Source organism: Schistocerca gregaria, chromosome 5, assembly GCF_023897955.1.
Source record: "Schistocerca gregaria isolate iqSchGreg1 chromosome 5, iqSchGreg1.2, whole genome shotgun sequence".
Lineage (NCBI taxonomy): Eukaryota > Metazoa > Arthropoda > Insecta > Orthoptera > Acrididae > Schistocerca > Schistocerca gregaria.
The window spans coordinates 635,415,450-635,439,418 of record NC_064924.1 but is presented as its reverse complement, the minus strand read 5'-3'; the positions used below and the strand labels follow the sequence as shown (position 1 = coordinate 635,439,418).

General features: G+C 41.7%; 1 protein-coding gene across 5 annotated transcripts in view; it reads right to left on the bottom strand.

Annotated features, from left to right (window-relative positions):
• The window catches only part of LOC126272274 (protein madd-4-like), a 2,033,115-nt gene that overhangs the window by 274,773 nt on the left and 1,734,373 nt on the right, over positions 1 to 23,969 (bottom strand). For all 5 annotated transcript variants that reach the window (XM_049975019.1, XM_049975021.1, XM_049975022.1 and 2 more), the window contains exons 10-11: positions 19,706 to 19,865; positions 10,701 to 10,776 (exon numbers count right to left, since the gene is read on the bottom strand). In XM_049975019.1, coding sequence (XP_049830976.1) covers positions 10,701 to 10,776; positions 19,706 to 19,865 — 236 coding nt within the window. The remainder of the gene's footprint in view (positions 1 to 10,700; positions 10,777 to 19,705; positions 19,866 to 23,969) is intronic.

Sequence of the window (23,969 nt, the reverse complement as noted above, 5' to 3'; positions counted from 1 at the left end):
GCCATACCGTGCCGAATTACTAACATAATGCTTCAGAAATGTAAGAAATATTATGACTGATGAGCAGTTAGTCACTTTCGATGGACGCTGTGGTTTTGTGATAAACATGGCAAACAAACCAGCAAAGTTTGTTATAAACATCATTATGGTGGTGGACGTACAGTATCCATATTTGTATAATTTTGAGATCTATGTAGGCATGCATCAAGAGGGACCATTTAGAGAATCAAATAAAATGTTTAATATTGTCCATCAGATATGAGCCCATTATATGGCCTGAGAAGCAATATCACTATGGACAACTGGTTTACTAGTGTCCTTGCATGCAAACAGCTGTTGGCACACAGGATTATGGCCTTATGAACGCTAGGAAATAATAAACCAGGGATACCTGAATTGCTCAAAGCAACACAAAACTGAGAAATAAATGAATCCTTTTTGAGTTTCAACATAATTGCACACTGGTCAGTTATGTGCGAAAGCTAAACAAAGTAGTTTTGTTGTTGTCTACACTTCACAATGATGAAAAAAACGATGCTGTTAGTGGTGATGCTAAAAAATCAGAAATCATCATACTTTACAACCAAATGAAGTGTGGCATCAATATTTATGATAAAATGCTTAGACGATATGACATCACTAAAAACAGTCAATGACGGCCTCTCACAATGTTTTACAATTTTGTCAATATGGTGGGCAAAAATGGTCTTGTGATATATCAGATGAACAGCTCTGAAACGAAAGTTTCCCAACACCAGCTTTTCTGTATTATTTAGATAGCAGTTGTCCCAGCAATTCATCCTTCGATCTCATAATCCACCTGGCATTGGTCTCCGCAACCCCCCTGCCCCTCATGTATCTCCATCCCCACCCATGGGCCAAACTACACCTTCTCTGTACTCACACCCTCTTCACTGCAGTGTGCCCTTCTCCTGATCTCTCTACCCCTTCTAGTCTACAAACTAGATTCGCCTGAGAACTAGCTAAGCTCTGTCTTTATTAGGTGTCCTTTGATGACTCAACATATCTGTTATTCAGTGAGTTGTTACTTTTACTCCTTAAGTTATTTAAATTCCACTGGGATTTATCATTACCAAATTTATAGAGGAAATATATACTTGCTTGCTGTAGAGATTCATTTAAATCTTGAATTTTGTCTGAGTCACTACAAGAGACATATTTTTTCATTTGGCTGTTTGTGAAAAAGCAGGCAACATAATAATGATCTAGATTTTACTTTAAACCACAATAACTTTCTAAATATATAAATACTATATGAAATTTCACATGTTATCGTATTACGAAAACATCAAGGCATAATAAGTAAGTGTGTATTCTTCAAATTTTTTAAGTTTCCCCCTCTCAAGAATAGCAAGATTTCAATATTAATGTTTAGGTTTTCTCTTCCTTACTGCCACTTATAACTTTGTCTAAAAAGTTGATGGTGGTTTGTCCTCTAATCTCTGTATACATTCTACCCACAATTTGAGATTTTCACAATAATGCTTGTGTACAATATTATTTGCACTAACACCACCTCTGAAATAGTACCTACTAAGTTTTACCAGTTATTTGGTAATTCAGCAGTGGTTTGAAAGTCAATATCAGTTGTTGGAGATACAAAATATAAGAAATCTATTGCCTGTCATTTCAATACTAAAGCACACGAAAAGAGTTCTTGGATAATCTGTTTTTCAAAACAAGCAAATGTGCTGCAGCTCTAGACAAAGTTAAAAAGAAAGTAAGCTCAAGTCAATAAGCGTCTACAAAATTTCCTTAAAAATTGCTGTACAGAACTTACTTTTACAAAAGGGGAAAAGTAATAGTTGCTTCACCACTGCTGTAGCCAATATGCAACTGATGAAGATGTGTTCACAGAATTTCATTATAGCAACTGTCACAAAAATGCTTGAAAGAAAAGTTATTAGAATGATCCATGCCAAAACTGGATAATGAAATGTAATGGGTGTTTTGAGTCATGCCTTTTCTAAAGGAAGATACATTCCAGCCCTCTTCACATTCGTGTTTGCAGAAAATGTCCAGAAAAATGATGTCTAATTGAAAATGAACATGCGGACATGTTACCTCATGGGGTTGTCATGTCTCACAAGATGCAAATAGGAAATGTGAGCTAATGGAAGCAGGGAACAGTGCCACTTGGGAATGAATGGATACTTGTGTTTCTTCTTCAAATGGGCTGGTGCTGCAATGGGAACCAGTGTGCCTTATAGAAACTGCGTGAAGTGAATGATTTCAGCATTAGACAGGCCATGATAATTTAATATACTGTACCTCAAATACAACCAACCGCACGCAAAGAACATTTTGAAATGGCTGAAAATCACAATGGAAGAAAGGTTTCAGGTTAAAGCTACAGTGCATTTGAATCAACAGGACAGGAGCAGAGAATTACAATACTGCTACTGAACAAAACTGCAAAGCTTAAACATTAAAACTGCAACACAAATTAAAAATCACTATTGTGTACATAAATTTGAAAACAATAAGAGAAACGAAAGATAACAGCTGTGAATACATACTTTGTTAAAGCTATAAATTCATAGCATTTTGGCTAACAGATAAAAGAAGAATTAATAATATGCGCCACGGCACTAACAGTGAAGTGTTCGAGCAAAAATGAAGCTTAGCTGCTCAATAATTATCTGCAATGAAAATGAAAGAAAAAAATACAGTAGTAATTTACTGAAACTGCACCAGTATTGTGTTTGTTCCAATAAACTTGAAATTGAGAACCATGCTAGTGTACAAACAAGCGTACATACATTATTTTGGATACACTTTGATGACAGTCAAAAGAATCTTCAACAGTGCTCGAGGCATAAAGGAATACTAAGCATACAAGATTTTTAGTTAGTTGGGGATGCAGGAGTGGAGAGATGGGGAAGGGAAGGGGGTAATGGCAATTGGTGAAGCAGGTTGCTGTAACTACAGTGTGTGTGTGTGTGTGTGACAGATGGAGAGAAAATTATAACAACAGTATAATTTGATCGAGCCTCCTCTTAATCCATTGCCATGTCAGTGAGTTTTTTAATCTGTGTAACAGTGTACTCTTAAGAAAACTCACAGAATTTAAAAATTAAAGTCTGTATATGAGGTAAAACAGAAGCATTATTATTTAGATTATTTGGCACTTGCAAAAGCAAAAGCCAGGAGAGAACGGCAAAAAAAAAAAAAAAAAAAAGAGACATTAAAGCTCCAGCTCCTTCAATTTCATAGATGAAGGGAAAAGAATATATAGAATACGAAAAATGTACAGGTTATTGGAGATATGAAAGTCACATACATCAAATGTAAGAATGGAAATTTGGAAGAACTAAACACATACATCAAATATAAAAATCAAGATGTGAAAGGAACAGACATAAGAAAATATCATAACAAGAACACGAAACCGAAAAATACCAATGTAAGACATAAAAAGGGAGAAGAAAGGGCATGCCATTAACAATATGAAAGATGCATGTGAAAAGGAAGATTAACAGTGGTCACAGGATGAGAGGAAGACAGCCATGGAATATATACAAGAAGTAGGAAGTTAGGAGGAAGAGATGTTAGTCAGTGGATGAGAAGAACTGTATATGTGATGGAAAGTGGGTTTCAATTTGTGGAGTTTAGTAGCACTGGTATTGTGATAGAAGGAAGGAGTGGAGGGGTCAGGGGCTGGGGAACTTTCACCTAGGTGGGGAAAAATACTCAGGCCAAGGTATTTTCTTGTAGAGCACAAACACATGGACTTAAGTACTTAAACACATGGACTTAAGTACTTGTTTCAGTACTTGATTACTTTGAATCCTGAGTCCAATTCCATTGCTTCTGAACAAAGGTCCTTGTTGTACATATGGTAATATGTTAACTGTGCCCGTCTCTATGTCTATATTTGTGTCTTGCAAACAACCACTTGCAATCTTATGGACACGTAATGTACTAGATTCACTTCCCTCTTTGGTTTTGCATCTGTATGTGGTAAACAGAAAGAAAACCTGTTGTAATCCATTCAGTAAGACAAAATTCCTATAATTTTACTATCAATCCCTCTGTATATGTTGTTCAATTGAGAAAGTAATTTGTTTCTTGACTCATATGGAAGTTTTTAAAATGAGTTTCTGTGATATATACTAGCTTTCTTGTAACTTCTTATACAAGAGATTTTTGCAAGGGGTTTTTTGTTTGATGCTGTCATGCTGACTAAACCAATCCTATTCACTGTGTATCTCTTTGAAATTTCTCTGCCTGTGTCACTGCCTTATCTAACTTGATGCAGTCAGAGACTGATGAACATTATTTACGACAGGATCAGACAAGGGTTTTGGATGCAGACTACTACTCTACCCTGACATCTACTTTCTCCAAGGACTGATTTATGTGTTCAGTTCATTTGAAACTGCCCCAGACAGATACTTCTAGGCATCTGATAGTTGTAGCTGCTTCAAGTGATGAACTGTTAATTATGCAGTCTGATGATATCTCTTCTTTCGTTCTACTGAAGTGCATTAAGGTAGATTACATTTATTTATGTTTATGATCAGCTGCCAGTTGATCATCTACAGATTCTCTGCATTTCATCATCATTTTTAAACAATGTCCCCTCCTGGTACACAACTGCATCATTTGCAGTGCCATAGAGCCATAGGCATTATATGCCAGGCCATAGAGATATATCGTGAACAATAACAGAGCTCTCACACTTCCTTGAGATGCACAGCATGCTACTTTCAGGTCTGATATTGTATTCTCTGTTATGAATGACAGACAGATTTTTTTAAATTTAGGACATACAATCAAATCAAATGTTTCTGCATTTTGTAAATACAAATTCTGTTTAACAGTCAATGGTGGGAAACTGTTCTGGAAGCCCAGGAATGTGGCATCAAGAATGGCTCCACTACCTACTCTTTTGCATCTCTTTCACAAATAGAACGAGCTAGGCTTCACACTACCAGTGCTTTCAGAATCCACATTGCAACATAAAGATGAGTTGTTGACTCTCCAAACGCCTTGAATGGAAGTATAGTTTGTTCACAATGTCCGGAATGAATTCTCAGAGATGTGCGAGCAGTGCAGCTCTGCCCACCGACCCCCAGCTACTGAGGTAGGACAGGCAGTGTGGAGGGGAACTAGCTTCCATGATTTTGTCATGCAGTGCTTGCACTATACATGAGCTTATTGATTTGGCACAACATGATACAACACAACATGACAATCACTATAAAATGGCTATGGTACACACAGTTACTGCACATTAATTTCACAAATGTTGGCAGCAGTTGGATGCAAAACACTCGAGGCCCAAAGCCTACCAACTTTCACCAATCCAGAACTAGGAAGCCCACATTTAGGTTGTTGTGAACAATTTATACAAAATTATTCCATAGTTCTGCAGCAGAATGGCAGCAGACAGATTGGTCTGTAATTCTGTGTGTTGGTACTGATACTCTATTCAGAAAGATCCATACATTTTTTCCAGTGACACGAGACACTCCAATGTTCCAGTGACCTAGGACACACTTTTTGTAGTAGACTGGCTAATTCTCCTGCTATTCAGTACATAATTTAGTGGGAACACTATCAGCTTCTGTGGTCTTATTTCTAACAAGCAACTTTAGCTGTTTATCAATTCGCTTAATTCTATACAATAATAAGTCAAATTTGTATCCCTCCTACTATTGAAAGCAGGACCTACTCTGGTGTAACTTGTGTAGAATAATGTGGCCTTTGCACACAAACACATTCTTGTCCTAAGGGTTGGGTGATCCCATCCTTTTCTTTCGAAGGGGCAGCTGCCTCTAGTCTTCTGTCCTGTGTGCTTTGGATGTTCTCACATCTACCTCTTTACTACATGGCCAGGTAACACTGTCTCTGTGCACTGTAGGTGCAGGGAGAGGCCTCCATAATATGACATGCGTGACTATAAGCAGTCTCATTAAACCTATGTCTGAAGGGGCAGAGCAGGAGGCAAAAGTCAAGTGTGCTTGAGGGGGCTGCAGGAACCACTAGCTATTCCAGTCACACAGTAAAGGCAATAAAGAACGGGGAGCAACAACTACAAATACTTCCCAAGCCTTCAGTGCTTCAGGAAAAATGAAGAAAATGATTTTATATTTTGGTAATCAGAGGACAGTACATAACTTCTACAAGACACATGTTCTTTATTTTAAATTACTAGTGTTGTAGTAAATGATACTGTCCACTATGCTATGTTTTTAGCCCCTCTTTGTTTTAGAAGATTTTCATCTAATGACAGGTGGTTGGACTTGTTTTGCTTTGGTTGATTTCTTGTTTATGTGAGGATTTCTTTTCTGATACTCTAGTGAGAAATTATGGATTCTGAATGTTTGTATTTGTCAAATTATTGGCCATACTGATATAACCTGTAAATACAATTTGCTAGGTGTAGCTTACAACTGATGAAGAATATGCATTTGTGGTATGCTTTAGCTCTTCAACTGTACCTCCCACACCATTTGGTGGCCATTCACAAGGCCCCCTTGCCCTCCTGGCACTACCGTTTTCTCCTTCCATCTGCACCAGTATAGGCCAAGTTATTTTGTGTGCACTCTGTCACAGTTATTATCACATTTGTATACTGAATGTGTACATGGCAATGGTTCAGCTGTGGATGTAACTGCTAATAGCAATTGTAATTATGAAAATAATTGCTTTATAGAGTATCTGAAAGCCAAAATGTAGACTCAGCCACAAACAATGCAAAGGCTTTTGTACTGTGTATTGGGAATATAGCGCTCATTATACCTTTCAGCCATAACTGTGCATCCATTCACTGGAAAATTCAAAGTACTGTGGCATTGTTGAACTTCATGGAAGACTCACAACAGCAACAGTGGAGTGATTTCATTCCCAATGTAATGAATTTAGACTCTAAAGAAATTCCCAGCTTCACCTTGTAATGGTTCTTTATTTACGTGACCATTATGGCACTCCAACCCAGTTCTCGATACCAGTAATATCGTACTACTTTTCTGCGAAGTAACGGACATATTTTTGTGACAGTATTCACATTTGGTTTTATTAATGTATAGGTACTCCGATGTATCGATATATTACAGTGATTTGGTTCTTGTGTGTATTCATTTCTGTGAGACTGTCATAATCTTTGACTTACTTGTAACTGTTTTGGTACGAATGCGCACAGAGCAATCTTTGTTTCACTTTGCAGAAGTTACGTTGTTACTTCACTTTGTAAAAGAACAGTCAAGTCTTGTGTTTGGTTAAAGTGGAAATTAAATATATGAAGATTGATACAAAACTGTTTTCTTGATAATGTGACAATTAAGAAGAAGTATATGTGAATTTACAAGAAGTTTAATAAAAATGTGGATCGTGAACACTAAGTCAAAAATTATTTCTACCATACCATTGTTCTGATCTGGGATTGTTTGATTATTAAGAATTTCCTGAAAAACCCATTTGTTAGGTCTTCAAATATTGCTAAAATGCGGATCTGGACCTTCTAGCAATCAAAGTGGAATCACCCTAGAATCAACAAGATGAGCCATAACAACTTCGACGAAATCTACGTGGGAGTCCATTCAACATAAGTGCCAAAATTAATGACTTTTTTACAGTGACTTCATTATTTCCATTCTGATGATACCATCCACAGTCAATAACCTTGTGTGTGCCCAATAAAGCGAACATATGCTGTGTGAGCAACATTATTAATCTGATTTCTAACCTGCTTTGCAAGTGGTGGTAGTATTAGAACCTGTTACTCAGGGAAAGGCATTTTGTCACTGGCGATTAGCCAAAGAAATTGTAAGTGCAGTTACTAAGTACTGTGGCTGCACAGTAATTTCAAGACTGCCTTAATTCTAAAGAAACCCCATTGTTGATGTCATCTGATCTAGAAATGGCTGCCAGTGTGACAGCAATAAACAGGATGGACAAGGCACATTATATGAGAATATTCAATCACAGGCACGTTGTGGATGCTAGATTCATGGAACATGATCTCAGAGGTTGTGTCATCAGTGAGTTTTTCCACATGCCAAAATGGCATTCACATACCATATGGAGCTCGATTCAGGGACAATGGCTGTCAAGAGAGGAATTTCTGCAGATGATGACTTGTTGACTATTGCAGATTGTAATTCTGATTGCAGATTGTAATTCTGCATAGAGGGACCACTGCATATCAAAGTTCTCTCCAATCAGTGAGGAGCAATATCACCCAGAACCAGCTCCCAAGCGAATATCTTTGCTCACCAAATTTCACATACCACAATGTAATTGTACATTTGCACTCTGCAAACCACAGTGAAGTGCACAGCAGAAGGTGCTTCAGACTGAACTGTGTATTAAGGTTTACTTACCTCCTTCTGCAGGCAGTATGACTGCCTCTGTATTCATGTTAAGTTGTTTAATTTTGTCTGCACTGTGCTTATGGGAGTGGTATTTAGGAGACAGTAGTATATTCCTAGATTGCTCATTTAATATTGTTTCTCAAAGCTCGATAATCACATTTTGGTGGTACAGTTGGCAGGAGATTAGACTGGATGCAGGATCTCTGGCATTAGAGACTTGATACACAGAAAAAAAGATAGCTTGGACTGGTGGGTCTTGGTACATGTTGGAACATGCTGATAGCAGAGTAAACTACGTGACATGATACATGCACTCGTCAGCAGGCAGTGCTCTGGTAGATGGTTGCTGTATCTCGTGTAGCCCATATTTACCTGGAATCAAATGGATGCACAGTTATGTCTACTACCATTTCTCACCAGTAAACTAAACAAGACCGTAATGTCTGATGGTGTACATTGGTCTGTTCGCCTGCAGCATCCCCTATGTAACATGTATCTTCAAGCAAGACAGTGCATCATAATGTTCACAAATTGTGTCACTGTGGTTTGAGAAACACACTACAGGCATGAGGCTGCTTGTGATGTCTCCCAGGTCATCTATCATTAATCATATTCTAAACATTTTCAAATAGATGTGGTGTTATATTTTCAAGGACTAGCATAGGGCCCACTTATCTCTGATTTGGCAATATTATATTCCTAAGGCTGGGTGACATCCCAAACACATAAGTTCTTCCAGCTATTATGAGTGGAGAAATTGTGTACATCTCTTGTTTTTGAGCTGAGTGGGTCTTACTGTGGAGAACCTCCTACCTTTTGCTTACGTGAGTGTAGTGAATCTTTTTTAAAAATGGAACTGAGGTTGGCTGGTGGCACAAACCTACAGTCTACTCGTCTCTCTGATCCAGATTTAACTCACCTACTTCTGTTGAAAACTGGCACGTTATGCACTTCATTGTGCAATTACATCTAGTGTCACTTTTTGATACAATAGTATTAGGCCTACTTGATTTTGGAGAGTGATGCCTTGTTAAAATGTATTTGGTTAGCAAATTCTGCACCACAGTCAAAAACAACAAAGGTTTATTTATTTGAAATGGCTTTTGAGCAAGGACCCATACAACCAACCACAAGAACTGTAAACATGATACAAAATTAAATTGTGGCTAGCCTATTTTACACATAGGACATTACAATTGCGAAGTTTTTAAATGTTTGTACACTTTGCTTTCATAGATGAAAAGACAATGGGTCATTCAAAGTTAGACTTTTCCATAAACTAACAAATTATTAAAGCATAACATAAACAGTACTGGTACAAAATAAAGCACCATTTAAGATCCCTTTTGTTAAGTTTTATGCAGTTATAAATACATTCTTTGATAACTATACTTGTAACCTACACGCAGTGGACAGTGGTAAATGTTTACGGTGCCCTGTAACGTTCTCAAAGCATGCAGATGACTTCGTGATTCATGCGATTCGAGGGCTGAGGCCACAACTGCTTACAGAAAGATATTAGTGAGGTAATATCTGCTTTGACTGGTAAAGGAATGGAAGCAGTACCGGTACGGGGGAAATATTAACGGTTCACTTTCACCAGGAACATGTTAGTCTGTGATGAAATACCCTGCCGCTTAACAACTAGGGTTAGATTAGAGGAAATTGAGCTCAGCATTAATAATGGTATGAGTACAATACCGTAACAAAACAACTATTAAATGTATTTTGCTACTGGTACAGTAAAGAATGTGTATAAGGGATAAATAAAGATATTTTCAATGTGTTGAAAAATATCTAGGCCTTACTTGATGCAGAGCCTTCGAAACAACAGGTGCGCCATGCGAAAGCTTTCTATTGGATTGAGTTGTGCCGATCTATCCGTTATGGCATCCATCAGGACTAAAGAGGAAAACCTCTTTTTTCACGATGGGATAGGGATGTTCGAACTAAAGTCGTGATATTTGACATAAATTACGCCCAACGTTCAGTTTTCTGCTGCAGGAGACATCGTTGTGAACAAAGAAGATACGTACTTAAATTCGCATTGAAAACTACAACCACTCCGATTGTTAGCAACGATTGTTAGCAGTATAGTAATTGGTATGAATTCGTAGTCCGAAGCAGTAAATATCGGATAATTTCAGTGCCGATAGCGGTACTCATTTCCACAGTAGCTGGCGATGTCTAATGCAGCACGAAACGAAACTGTGCAAGAAAAAAAAAAAAAGTGCTAAAGGCTGCAATATACGCCCAAAAATATGTTTCCTAGAAATAAAACACAGCATATGAAAGCTTTTACTGTATAACTGAACTGCTCTGAGTTAGATCGCGTAGGTGTCTTGAGCAATTTCTTACCTGCCGTCCGTGGGGGGATATGGTTGCACCAATGGCTGCGTGTGGTCTTGTCCCGGAAGCGCCTCCTCTTCTTCTCCTGCAACAGGGAAACGCTTTTGTGCTGCTGTACAGACTGCAGAATCAAATTAACCGACACCGGAGGTATCTGTCTACCTCGCGCCACGCTTTCGTGCTGCGGCTGTGCCGTCCAGTACCACCAAAAAGGTAGTGGCCCACAACGGGAATCTTGTTTAATCTTATAAAGTTCTGTAACCTACCGTCAGTCCTTCCATATTTTCCGGAAAACACCTGTCCAAAATACCTGGGCCAAAATAGGCATGCTGTTTTCTGTAGTTCAAAAATGTTCAAATGTGTGTGAAGTCTTACGGGACTTAACTGCTAAGGTCATCCGTCCCTAAGCTTACACACTACTTAACCTAAATTATCCTAAGGACAAACACACACACCCATGCCCGAAGGAGGACTCGTACCTCCGCCGGGACCAGCCGCACAGTCTATGACTGCAGCGCTCTTTTTTTCCATTTTATTTGTTGTTGATCGTTGTGTTTTGTCGTTGCGGACGCCACAAGAAGTCCGTTAAAGTTCGTTTGTTGATCTTTCCACTCAGTTTTTTTTTTATTACAGAGGCCAACCGGCTCTCTGACCGAACGCGCTGAGCTACCATACCGGCAACGCCCCAGACAGCTCGGCTAATCCCGCGCGGTTTTTTTCTGTAGTCAAAACTAAAATTTGTGTCACATAAGCTATTAGCTTTTCGATTCGTAGCATTTTCGTCCAACATTATCGATACCGTAAACCGTAGCAATTTTGTGGCACTTTTCACGCTTTAAAAACCATGTAACTGCATACTTTTTTGAATATCGTTGTTATTTTGGGATGTAATTATAGTTTATTTATTAAATGCAATGTTGTTTCATCAGAATTTTTATCTGTGAGAGCCAGTATTGTACCAACTAGGTCGTAAAAAGTTGATCTATTTGTAGTGCAACTTTGTGACGGTTGCATCTGTAAGCTTATGTATTTAGTGCCTGTTCGAAAGTTTTAATTGCGGAGGTCTTCTTTAGGAGAGATAACTGCATAAGATGTAACTTATGTAACTTAAGACAGTTTTATGTGTCTGGTGTCTGTACTTTCAAACATAAGCCGATTAGAAAACTTGGTTCGGACTGGGATTCGAACCCAGGACTCCTTCATACGAAGGCAGCTACGTCGACTACTACGCCTTCCCGACAAGTGGTCACCGCAACTGCGAGGACTTCCCTAGCACGCCTCTCGTCAGACCGAATTTCGCAACTTAACGCTACACACTACTGGTGTATTGCCCTCCCTTGTTAGCCTCATTACTCGCGCCACCTCGCTGATTCCCGTGAGTTCGAACTTGGTGTGCATCTGCACTGAAGGCCATTGAAATTGCTACACCACGAAAATAGCGTGCTACAGACGCGAAATTTAACCGACAGGAAGAAGATGCTGTGATATGCAAATGATTTGCTTTACAGAGCATTCACACAAGGTCGGCGCCGGTAGCGATACCTACAACGTGCTGACATGAGGAAAGTTTCCAACCGATTTGTCATACACAAACAGCAGTTGACCGGCGTTGCATGGTGAAACGCTGTGGTGCCTCGTGTATGGAGAAGAAATGCGTACCATCACGTTTCCAACGTGATGTTCGACTGCTGCCCCGGCCAGGAAATTCTCCAGATCTCTCACCAATTGAAAACGTGTGGTCAATGGTGGCCGAGTAACTGGCTCGTCACAATATGCGAGTCACTACTCTTGATGAACTGTGGTATCGTGTTGAAGCTGCACGGGCAGCTGTACCTGTACACGCCATCCAAGCTCTGTTTGACTCAATGCCCAGGCTATCAAGGCCATTATTACGGCCAGAGGTGGTTGTTCTGGTTACTGATTTCTCACGATCTATGCACCCAAATTGCGTGAAAATGTAATCACGTGTCAGTTCTAGTATAATATATTTGTACAATGAATACCCGTTTATCATCTGCATTTCTTCTTAGTGTAGCAATTTTAATGGACAGTAGTGTAGTTGATATTTTTGTGTGTCAGAATATAAGCAAGAACAAGTACTGTTGCGTGCTTGACTCCCAATGCGGTTAAAGTCGATATGAGTTACAAGCAGAGCGCTCATCTCTGACAGCGAAGGGAAGAATTCGGGAACTGAGAGTAGCTGAAAAGGTCAAATATACAGGATGGTAGGTTGTACTCATTGATATAAAGCAACTGTAAGAGACCTCTACGAATAAGGGTGAACTGTTAGGAAATAAGTTGTCCTTAGATTGAATCCCAAGTTTTTGCACCCTTATTCACTTCCTGTGAAGGCAATAAATTCAGCTCTCCGTTCCAGAATCACCTGTCCTAAGTATCCTAAGGAACTTTCTTGCTCTCACTCTTGTTAAAGATGACTTAGTAGATCTCGGCTCACATTGTCGTCAACGTCCTGACTGCGCCACGCAGGCCACAGCCGAGGCCTACGACAAAGAGAGGCCCCGGCCCGTACGTCAAGAAAGTAGGCCTGCGCTCGATCGCTCAGCTCAGCAGGCAAACTACGTTTCTGCACCTGTTAACTCGTAACTTGGTCTGGACGTACAGGGGAGAAATGCATCTTCTACTGGAATCCGCCAATGCAGAGTCTTACTGTCATTAGTCCTACAATGGTCGGAAGTCCTTAGGCCTACTTGTTACGGCTGTACCGGGTGTACAATAAAATGAAAATCATGCCAAAATGATTATCATTTGCATAAAGCACAGCTTCTGCTTGTAATAAAGACTGCTAAGCAAAAGAGACCGAACGTATAACCAAGCCATTATACCGCTTATATCGAGTGTTGATCTTACCCCGCCAGGGTAGCCGAGAGCGCTGCCGGTCGGGGTGGCCGTGTGGCTCAAGGCGCTACAGTCTGGAGCCGAGCGACCGCTACGGCCGCAGGTTCGAATCCTACCTCGGGCATGGATGTGTGTGATGTCCTTAGGTTAGGTAGGTTACTTTTTTTTTTTAAGCGTTAACGCACTGCTTCCTGGACTCGGGTATGTGTGCCAGTGGATGTGGTTTTTAGTCGGTTTTCCCCATCCCGCTTGGTGAATACCGGCCCGGTCCCCACGTTCCGCCTCAGTTACACAGCTCGTAGAGATCTGAACCCATTCACACTATTTCACGATTTACACTAGTCGCAGACAGTTGGGGTACACTGATTCCGTCCTGTGGGGTACGTGGCGGCGGCAGGAATGGCACCTGGCCACCCTGTAACCTAACGTGCCAAATCCGATTAACCATGGTCGACCCTGCATAGCTGCGGGACCAGGCGCAAGCGATAGATAGATAGATAGATAGATAGATCGAGTGTTGATCTTAGATTTTGTTGTAGTGCTGTTAATCAGTATAGCAGATTCCAGTAGAACATGCAATTCTCGTTAGTACTTAAACGTCCAGCTCCGAGTTAACAGGTTCAGAAACGCATTTTGTCTGCTGAGCTAAACGAGCGAGCGAGGTCAGGCCTATCTCCGCCGGCCTGTCTTTCTCGCGGGCCTCGGGCCACACTTTCGTCCAAAACTGGTGACAAGACCTGTGCCGGGCCGCGACGCTGAGGTTCACTTTTACTTTATTAGATAAGTGAGAGCTGTCAGAAAATGGGAAATGCAAAGACAGGGAGAAAAGACATCATAACAGACCAGAAAGAACATCGAAAAAGGCTTTGATACGGAAATCACTTTGTACATTTAACAACTGCTGTGGGTATTTTTTGTAGATTAGTAAAAATTTCAGGCTATTGCGGAGTATCCAATAGGCACATTTTAGTAACATAATGACGTATATCAAAATTATTACAAATGGGAGGATCTATGCACCCCACTTTATGAATTAAGAAAAACGTGGAAATGGAATACTGTAGAATATTATGCCAGTGTCGTGCGTGTTTTCATTGGTAATGTTTAACATATCCTACCATGAACCGACGAAACAGTCCATCTATGCAGTGAGAGATTTATTGCTGCTAACAAACGAAATCTGCGGTCTCGTTGCCTAACTCATGTTGCATAACACAAATTCTAATTGTACAAATACAAAAAAGCATGAGTTCCTACAACCATTATTCGGTAGTGAATAAATTACTTACAGCTAGGTTAATATACCCTAGGTACTCACCACGTAAACCTTCAAAACTGAATGTCAGGATTACGTCACTTTGAGTTAATTCGCCATTTACACTACTGGCCATTAAAATTGCTACACCATGAAGATGACGTGCTACAGACGCAAAATTTAACCGTGTCAGGTGGTGCTGTCTGTGATGCAGCGTCAAGGGTAACCGCAGCCGTGGTCTCCGAGCTGATAGTCCATGCTGCTGCAAACGTCGTCGAACTGTTCGTGCAGATGGTTGTTGTCCTGCAAACGTCCCCATCTGTTGACTCAGGGATCGAGACGTGGCTGCACGATCCGTTACAGCCATGCGGATAAGATGCCTGTCATCTCGACTGCTAGTGATACGAGGCCGTTGGGATCCAGCACGGCGTTCCGTATTACCCTCCTGAACCCACCGATTCCGTATTTTGCTAACAATCATTGGATCTCGACCAACGAGAGCAACAATGTCGCGATACGATAAATTGCAATCGCGATAGGCTACGATCCGACCTTTATCAAAGTCGGAAACGTGTTGCTACGCATTTCTCCTCCTTACACGAGGCATCACAACAACGTTTCACGTGCTAACGCCGGTCAACTGCTATTTGTGTATGATAAATCGGTTGGAAACTTCCCTCATGTCAGCATGTTGTAGGTGTCGCCACTGGCTCCAACCTTGTGTGAGTGCTCTGAAAAGCTAATCATTTGCATATCACAGCATCTTCTTCCCGTCGGTTAAATTTCGCGTCTGTAGCACGTCATCTTCGTAGTGTAGCAACTTTAATGGCCGTCCTACCTATGACAGAGAACTACAACTCTATCGTCAGACTAAAATTACCTATCGGTTGGCACTTCGCGGTTTATAGCTGTCTTCCTCCAAGAGGAGCGCTCGACGTCGCACTCAAACTGTTCCCCGTTGCCAAACCGCCACAACAACATCTCCAATTCCTTGTTCAGCTTTCTTTCTTGATGTGTTTGGACCCTGAATCCTGAGTCTGCCCCTTTTATTTCGCGTTTAATCAGAGATGATAACCACACCACAAAAATACACACACAGTAGTGGTTACAGAACACGCACATTAAACACACAGCACTAGCAAAACACTAATGGATCCTCCCGCTCAAGACACGATTCAGCGTGACATATTCAGTTATCGTCATCGGAGAGATAGGCCTACAGTAGGTAAGCTTCATAAGGCATTGCATAAGAACGAACTTTTTGAAGGCAGCAGATCGTCATTATGCCTGGTTCTGCAGAGTAATAAATATAATGCAGTAATATGAGATGGTGGCGTAGCGTAGTGGTTAAGAAACCGTCCTTACCTGCAAAAGGTTGTCTGTTTGAGCCTCGTGAGGTCATACACAAATAATTTTTAATTTAAATATTTATCAAAATGACTATTATTTATATTCGATTAATTTGTTTAAATTTATTTATTTTTATTTTTAATCCTTTGTTCAGTAATTTTTATCAACGTATTGACATTTTTATTTGCTGATATTTGTTCTTCCTATCACTCTTTTTTCGTTTAGAATCCGCCTGTGTCGCCTATAGCCTGTAAGCAAGCGCCAAACAGGAATAGGCACTGGTTGGTCTTGAGTCAGCTTATGTAGCTGCTGTGAGACAGTTTCAGGTAAAGTGTAAAATGCATAATCCCATAGATGATCGCATATGGTCAGTTTTTGATCACTTTTTTGATATGTGGGGACACGTTAGCTCACCAGATACTGCTACTCAAAGTGAGTGGAATCTGTTAGTATTTTAGCTTCCCAGTAAGGAATTAACTTAATCATAGCTAACACTTGGTTCAAGAATCGGGAAAGAAGGTTGTATACATGGAAGAACCCTGGAGATACTAAAAGGATTCAGATAGATTATATAATGGTAAGACAGAGATTTAGGAACCAGATTTTAAATTCTAAGACATTTCCAGGGGCAGATGTGGACTCTCATCACAATCTATTGGTTATGAACTGTGGATTAAAACTGAAGAAACTGCCAAAAGGTGGGAATTTAAGGAGATGGGGCCTGGATAAACTTAAAGAACCAGAGGTTGTACGGAGTTTCAGGGAGAGCATAAGGGAACAATTGACAGGAATGGGGGAAAGAAATACAGTAGAAGAAGAATGGGTAGCTTTGAGAAATGAAATAGTGAAGGCAGCAGAGGATCAAGTAGGTAAAAAGACGAGGGCTAGTAGAAATCCTTGGGTAACAGAAGAGATACTGAATTTAATTGATGAAAGGAGAAAATACAAAAATGCAGTAAATGAAGCAGGCAAAAAGAAATACAAACATCTCAAAAATGAGATCGATAGGAAGTGCAATATAGCTAAGCAGGGATGGCTAGAGGACAAATGTAAGGAGGTAAAGGCTTATCTTACGAGGGGTAAGATAGATACTGCCTACAGGAAAATTAAAGAGACCTTTGGAGAAAAGAGAACCACGTGTATGAATATCAAGAGCTCAGATTGAAACCCAGTTCTAAGCAAAGAAGGGAAAGCAGAAAGGAGGAAATAGTATATAGAGGGTCTATACAGAGGCGATGTTCTTGAGGACAATATTATGGAAATGAAAGAGGAGGTAGATAAAGATGAAATGGGAGATATCATACTGCGTGAAGAGTTTGACAGAGCACTGAAAGACCTAAGTCTAAACAAGGCCTCGGGAGTAGACAACATTCCATTAGAACTACTGACAGCCTTGGGAGAGGCAGGCCTAACAAAACTCTACCATCTGGAGAGCAAGATGTATGAGACAGGCGAAATTCCCTCAGACTTCAAGAAGAATATAGTAATTCCAATCCCAAAGAAAGCAGGTGTTGACAGATGTGAACATTACCAAACTATCAGTTTAATAAGTCACTGCTGCAAAATACCAACGCGAATTCTTTACAGACGAATGGAAAAACTGGTAAAGTTGACCTCGGAGAAGATCAGTTTGGATTCCGTAGAAATGTTGGAACACGTGATGCAATACTGACCCTACGACTTATCTTAGAAGATAGATTAAGGAAAGGCAAACCTATGTTTCTAGCATTTGTAGACTTAGAGAAAGCTTTTGACAATGGTGACTGGAATATTCTCTTTCAAATTCTGAAGGTGGCAGGGGTAAAATACAGGAAGCGAAAGGCTATTTACAATTTGTACAGAAACCAGATGGCAGTTATAACAGTCAAGTGACATGAAAGGGAAGCAGTGGTTGGGAAGGGAGTGAGACAGGGTTGTAGTCTCTCTATTCAATCTGTATATTGAGCAAGCAGTAAAGGAAACAAAAGAAAAGTTCGGAATAGGTATTAAAATCCATGGAGAAGAAATAAAAACTTTGAGGTTCGCCGATGGCATCGTAATTCTGTCAGAGACAGCATAGGACTTGGAAGAGCAGTAGAACGGAATGGATAGTGTCTTGAAAGTAGCATGTAAGATGAACATCAACAAAAGCAAAACGATGATAATGGAATGTAGTCGAATTAAATCGGGTGATGCTGAGGGAAATAGATTAGGAAATGAGACTCTTAAAGTAGCAAAGGGGTTTTGCTATTTGGGGAGCAAAATAACTGATGATGGTCGAAGTAGAGAGGATATAAAATGTAGACTGACAATGGCAAGGAAAGCATTTCTGAAGAAGAGAAATTTGTTAACATCGAGAATTGACTTAAGTGTCAGGAAGCCGTTTCTGAAAGTATTTGTATGGTGTGTAGCCATGTATGGAAGTGAAACATGGACGATAAATAGTTTAGACAAGAAGAGAATAAAAGTGTTCGAAATGTGGTGCTACAGAAGAGTTCTGAAGATTAGATGGGTAGATCAAAAAACTAATGAGGGGGTAGTGAACAGAATTGGGGAGAAGAGGAGTTTGTGGCACAACTTGACTAGAAGAAGGGATCGGTCTGAGGAGCAAATGTTTCTGTGCTGATCTACAGCATGAAGCCAAATTAAAATTCCAGCAACATTCGGAGTTATCTTTGGAACCACATTAATTTCTCGGTACAACGTTTCTGCCACGAAGAATTATGTACAATCCATTGGCTTTTATAAAAATACGAAATACTTTAATTCCTCTCTATTTCACGTTTCTGTCCACATGATTTATGCAAAATTAATAGCATGTTTTTATAAAATGACTAGACGCTATTTTTAACTTTCGTTACTGTAATGGTTCCTTCGTTCCAATATTCATTACATCAAGAAACATACAACATTCAAATTTGTTCAGATTACAGCTTAATAAGTAATTCAACTGGGATGAGGATAGCACACAACTGCTGTACTGATGTAATTTCGTTTCTACACATGTATTTACATTTAGCTTTCACGCTACTGTGGAACCTCTGTTGTACAAGTGCGAAGATCGATATACGTACTCATGAATTCGATTTAGGTTTCCCGTCAGGATGACGTAGCGTTACGTCACTATGAGATAGGGCTCTCCTCACCTAGCGTGAGATGAATGCTACCCGGAGAGGAACGATGGAGGGGGTAACGGCTAGTACATATAGGGCGCCGAGAGGAACAGCACAGCATTCGGCAGGAACAATCTGAAGATGGCAGCGTGTACGTCTGCCGAAATATTGTGGAGAAATTACGACGCTACCCGGTCGGATATCCGAGAACTGTTCAAATCCGGATATTTGATTATCCGGATCGGGTCCAGTCACTCCAGATGATTAAGAGTTCCACTGTGTCTTCAGTTGTGCCAACCAATTCACAGTTGCACATCTGTGCCCTAGTCTTGTGCATTCTACGCAAAGACACAGGATATGTACTGTGTCCTGTCAAACATATAATATTCTTCTGGGGAGTTTTAGGAAGAGAGAGGCAGAGAGACAGGGAGGGAGAGAGACAGGGAGAGCAGGGGACTCACCTGTGCGGTAGACGGGCCCGGGGCAGACGACGCCGGAGTGGCACGCCTGCTTCTGGACGGGCCGCGTGGCAGCGTCGCAGAGCGCCGGGGGCGCCGGCGACGCCGCGTCGCCGCACGAAATGGTGCGCGTCTGCACGCCCGCCCCGCACGTCGCCGAGCACTGCAACAGCCGCGGCGCGCGTCTCTGCCTCACTGCTCTGCACTCAACACACACACACATCATTGGCCACATGCCAAACAGACGAACAGGACCGATCTGGCTGCAACTCGATGGAGCTACAGCACCCATTGTCTATGAGCGGAATCACCTCAGCGTGGTGGATTAGTAGAGGTGGACCAGTTCCATGGCGAGCACGGTCGCCAGATCTGACATCTCTCGAATGTTTTCTGTGGTCTAGTATGAAGGATAAGGTGTATGGCACATCTGCAACGTCAGCGGAGGACCTCATAGCTAGAGTCCACCTCGCGACTGAAATACTTGTAAGGTGGCCGTTGCACCTTAGATGAGTCCATTTAACGTGACACTTTAGGTTTTGTTGGAGTAATTAAATTACGGTGTAGGAAGTCTATGTGGAAACGCATCGGCAAGCGAGAATTCCGCGATTTTGTGACTATAAGATTTTGCGGAAAGGCAGTACGCGAGACAGAGCTAGACTACCTCCCCGCCTAGCCGCGGAAGGCCACAGCCTAATGGCATGAATGGTGAACTGGGGGATTTCTGTAATCCGTTTAGAGAGGCCACAGTGGCCGCCAGCCTCTGAGGGACTCGCGGCTGCAGGTGTTCAAGTGTTTAGCAAAGCAGAGCGGTGGATAGCTGGACGGGCTTTCCTCTGCGTGCTCTCGCCTATGTCCCACTAATTTTACGCCTTCGAGTAACTCAAGTAGTTCCGAATAACAAAACTTTCAATCCAAGAATCTGTGTTAGCTACGACGGGGAAGCTTGCCGGGAAAATCTCGAGTGGTCTCTTGGGAGGAAACTTGCAGTAAACGTGTTATTGCCCACAGCTGTGGTTCTTCCTAGCCGGCGGGGGCGGAGTTTACTTGTGAAATTTTGTAGAACTAAAATAATGGTGGGAAAGAGTTCTGTTCCCAGGCCGTACATTGGTCGGCACTGGCAAACTGGGTATTTTGAGAGCTTCTAGTGATGTGATTCGCTCGGTAAAAGTTGAGGGGAGAAAACAAGGGTGAAGAGCGATATTGCTGGACTCTCGGTATGGGTCTACCGTTCTGGGATCTCGTTCTGAGAGGACGTTACCCAAGTCGTCTCCCGTCTTAGTATTTCGTTCTGAGTAGACGTTAGCAACGCCAAGTCTTTGCTGCCGGAAGATCTTTGCAAACAGAGAAGTTTATGGACAGCGGTCTGATGTCCGAGTAGTGTAGGAGTATACTTTCCGAGAGGCCACACGCCAACCGCACAGCCGCGCCGTCGCCGTCGCAGAGAGCCGCTGCAACAGGAACATTACAGTGAGATGGCTCCCGCTTCGGCCTGTGTTAGGAGTAACGTTAAATAGTTGGATCACGTGCAATTGCTATTTCCACAGACGTTTCACGGTACTTTGGGGTGTAGTGGTTCTTCGTATTTTACGTTTTGTGTCGATGTCAGTCGTTCAGCCAAGTTATAAGAGACCGCGTTTTGGACCAATTTTAACACAGTTCACCGCCAATGGCAGTCAAAAGGATAATTTGTAAATTGTTCATTGTGTTTTACTCAGCATTGATCTGGAGGTTATAATAAAATTATTGCGATTCAATAGAGCCTTTACTTTCAGTAGTTGATCCTGAATTCAACCTTTTGCGTTATTTTATTTTTGTGTATGTGTTTGATGTCATTGAACACTCTAAGTGTTCATGATCATTCATGTTTGGAAGTAAAAAATGGTGTGATTAATCATCAACGCTACCACCGCAGATTAATTAGGGGTGACAGGGCCACATTTAAATCTAGCGTAATCCATTTTTGCGTACAGTTCCACTCCCAATTTCTCTTTAAGTAGTTTGTCAGGGGCGAACAAACGTAAAAATCGGACAAGCAACGGGTGGAGTGTTACATACATCAAAGACGACCGAGCGTATTGGCTCAAGTGCGTGAGGCTCAGCGCCGCCGATGTGGGCTCTGCATTGGCGTAGGAGGTGCGCAGTTCGAAGTACGTCTGTTATGTAGACTGCGTGATGTGGTACTCATGTTGGGTTTATTGACGCCATGTGGAACACACCCCTATCTGGGACTTGGACGACCTCCATCGCCCATGCCTTTACGGATATGGGTTCCTTCTTGCCGGCCGCGGTGGTCTAGCGGTTCTAGGCGCTCAGTCCGGAACCACGCGACTGCTACAGTCGCAGGTTCGAATCCTGCCTCAGGCATGGATGTGTGTGGTGTCCTTAGGTTAGTTAGGTTTAAGTAGTTCTAAGTTCTAGGGGACTGATGACCACAGATGTTAAGTCCCATAGTGCTCAGAGCCATTTGAACCATTTGGTTCCTTCTTCAAAGCTGACCAGTGTGCTTTCGGCGTTTCTTTGACAACCCCTGTATTTCGTCATTCACCTCTGAAAATGACATGTTAATCCGAAAAATGTCAAGACGACCTTGGTTCGGATTCCACGTTCAACTGTAGATCTCTACAAATTTATGTGTAAATCAGTATGAAGGAAGGAAAGTGCGTAGAAAATCCTGTAGTATCGTGCCTACAAACTACACTAATAGCCATTAAAATTGCTACACCACGAAGATGATGTGCTACAAACGCGACAGGAAGAAGATTCTCTGATATGCAAAGGATCAGCTTTTCAGAGGATTCACACAAGGTTGGCGCCGGTGGCGACACATACAACGTGCTCACATCAGGGAAGTTTCCAACAGCAGTTGACCCGCGTAGCCAGTTGAAACGTTGTTGTGATGCCTCGTGTAAGGAGGAGAAATGTGTACCAACACGTTTCCGACTTTGATAAAGGTCGGATTGTAGCCTATTGCGATTGTGGTTCATCGTATCACGATATTGATGCTCGCGTTGGTCGAGATCCAATGATTGTTAGCAAAATACGGAATCGGTGGGTTCAGGAGGGTAATACGGAACGCCGTGCTGGATCCCAACGGCCTCGTATCACTAACAGTCGAGATGACAGGCATCTTATTCGCATGGCTGTAACGGATCGTGCAGCCACGTCTCGATCCCTGAGCCAACAGATGGGGACGTTTGCAAGACAACAACCACCTGCACAAAGAGTTCGATGAGGTTTGCAGCAGCATGGACTATCAGCTCGGAGACCATGGCTGCGGTTACCCTTGACGCTGCATTGCAGACAGGAGTGCCTGCGATGGTGCACTCAACGACGAACCTGGGTGCACGATTGGCAAAACATTTTTTCGGATGAATCCAGGTTCTGTTTATAGCATCATGATGGTCGCATCCGTGTTTGGCAACATGTCAGCGAACGCACTTTGGAAGCGTCTATTCGTCATCGATATACTGGCGTATCACCCGGCGTGATGGTATGGGGTGACATTGGTTACATGTCTCGGTCACCGCTTGTTCGCATTGACGGCACTTTGAACAGTGGACGTTACATTTCAGACGTGTTACGACCAGTGGCTCTACCCTTCATTCGATCCCTGAAAATCCCTACATTTCAGCAGGATAATGCACGACCGCATGTTGCAGGTCCTGTACGGGCCTTTGTGGATACAGAAAATGTTCGACGGCTGCCCTGGCCGCACATTTTCCAGATCTCTCACCAATTGAAAACGTCTGGTCAATGGTGGCCGAGCAACTGGCTCGTCACAATACGCCAGTCACTACTCTTGATGAACTGTGGTATCGTGTTGAAGCTGCATGGGCAGCTGTACCTGTACACTCTATCCAAGCTCTGTTTGACTCAATGCCCAGGCGTATCAAGGCCGTTATTACGGCCAGAGGTGGTTGTTCTCGTTACTGATTTCTCACGATCTATGCACCCAAATCGCGTGAAAATGTAATTACATGTCAGTTCTAATATAATGTATTTGTCCAATGAATAGCGGTTCATCATCTGCATTTCTTCTTGGTGTAGTAATTTTAGTAGCGAGTAGTGTACTGTGCTTTTGGAACCAACACTCGGATTTGGAAGGTGATTTACCATTAAACAGTCACTACGGAAATGATTTTCATCAAATAATGCACTTTGCTTTGCTTTTTATTTTGCAGTAAAATTCAAATCAATGGCAGTACATTAACAAATTCACTACCTACGACATTTCAGTAGCAAACGGATATTGTTGTGGTGTAAGAAC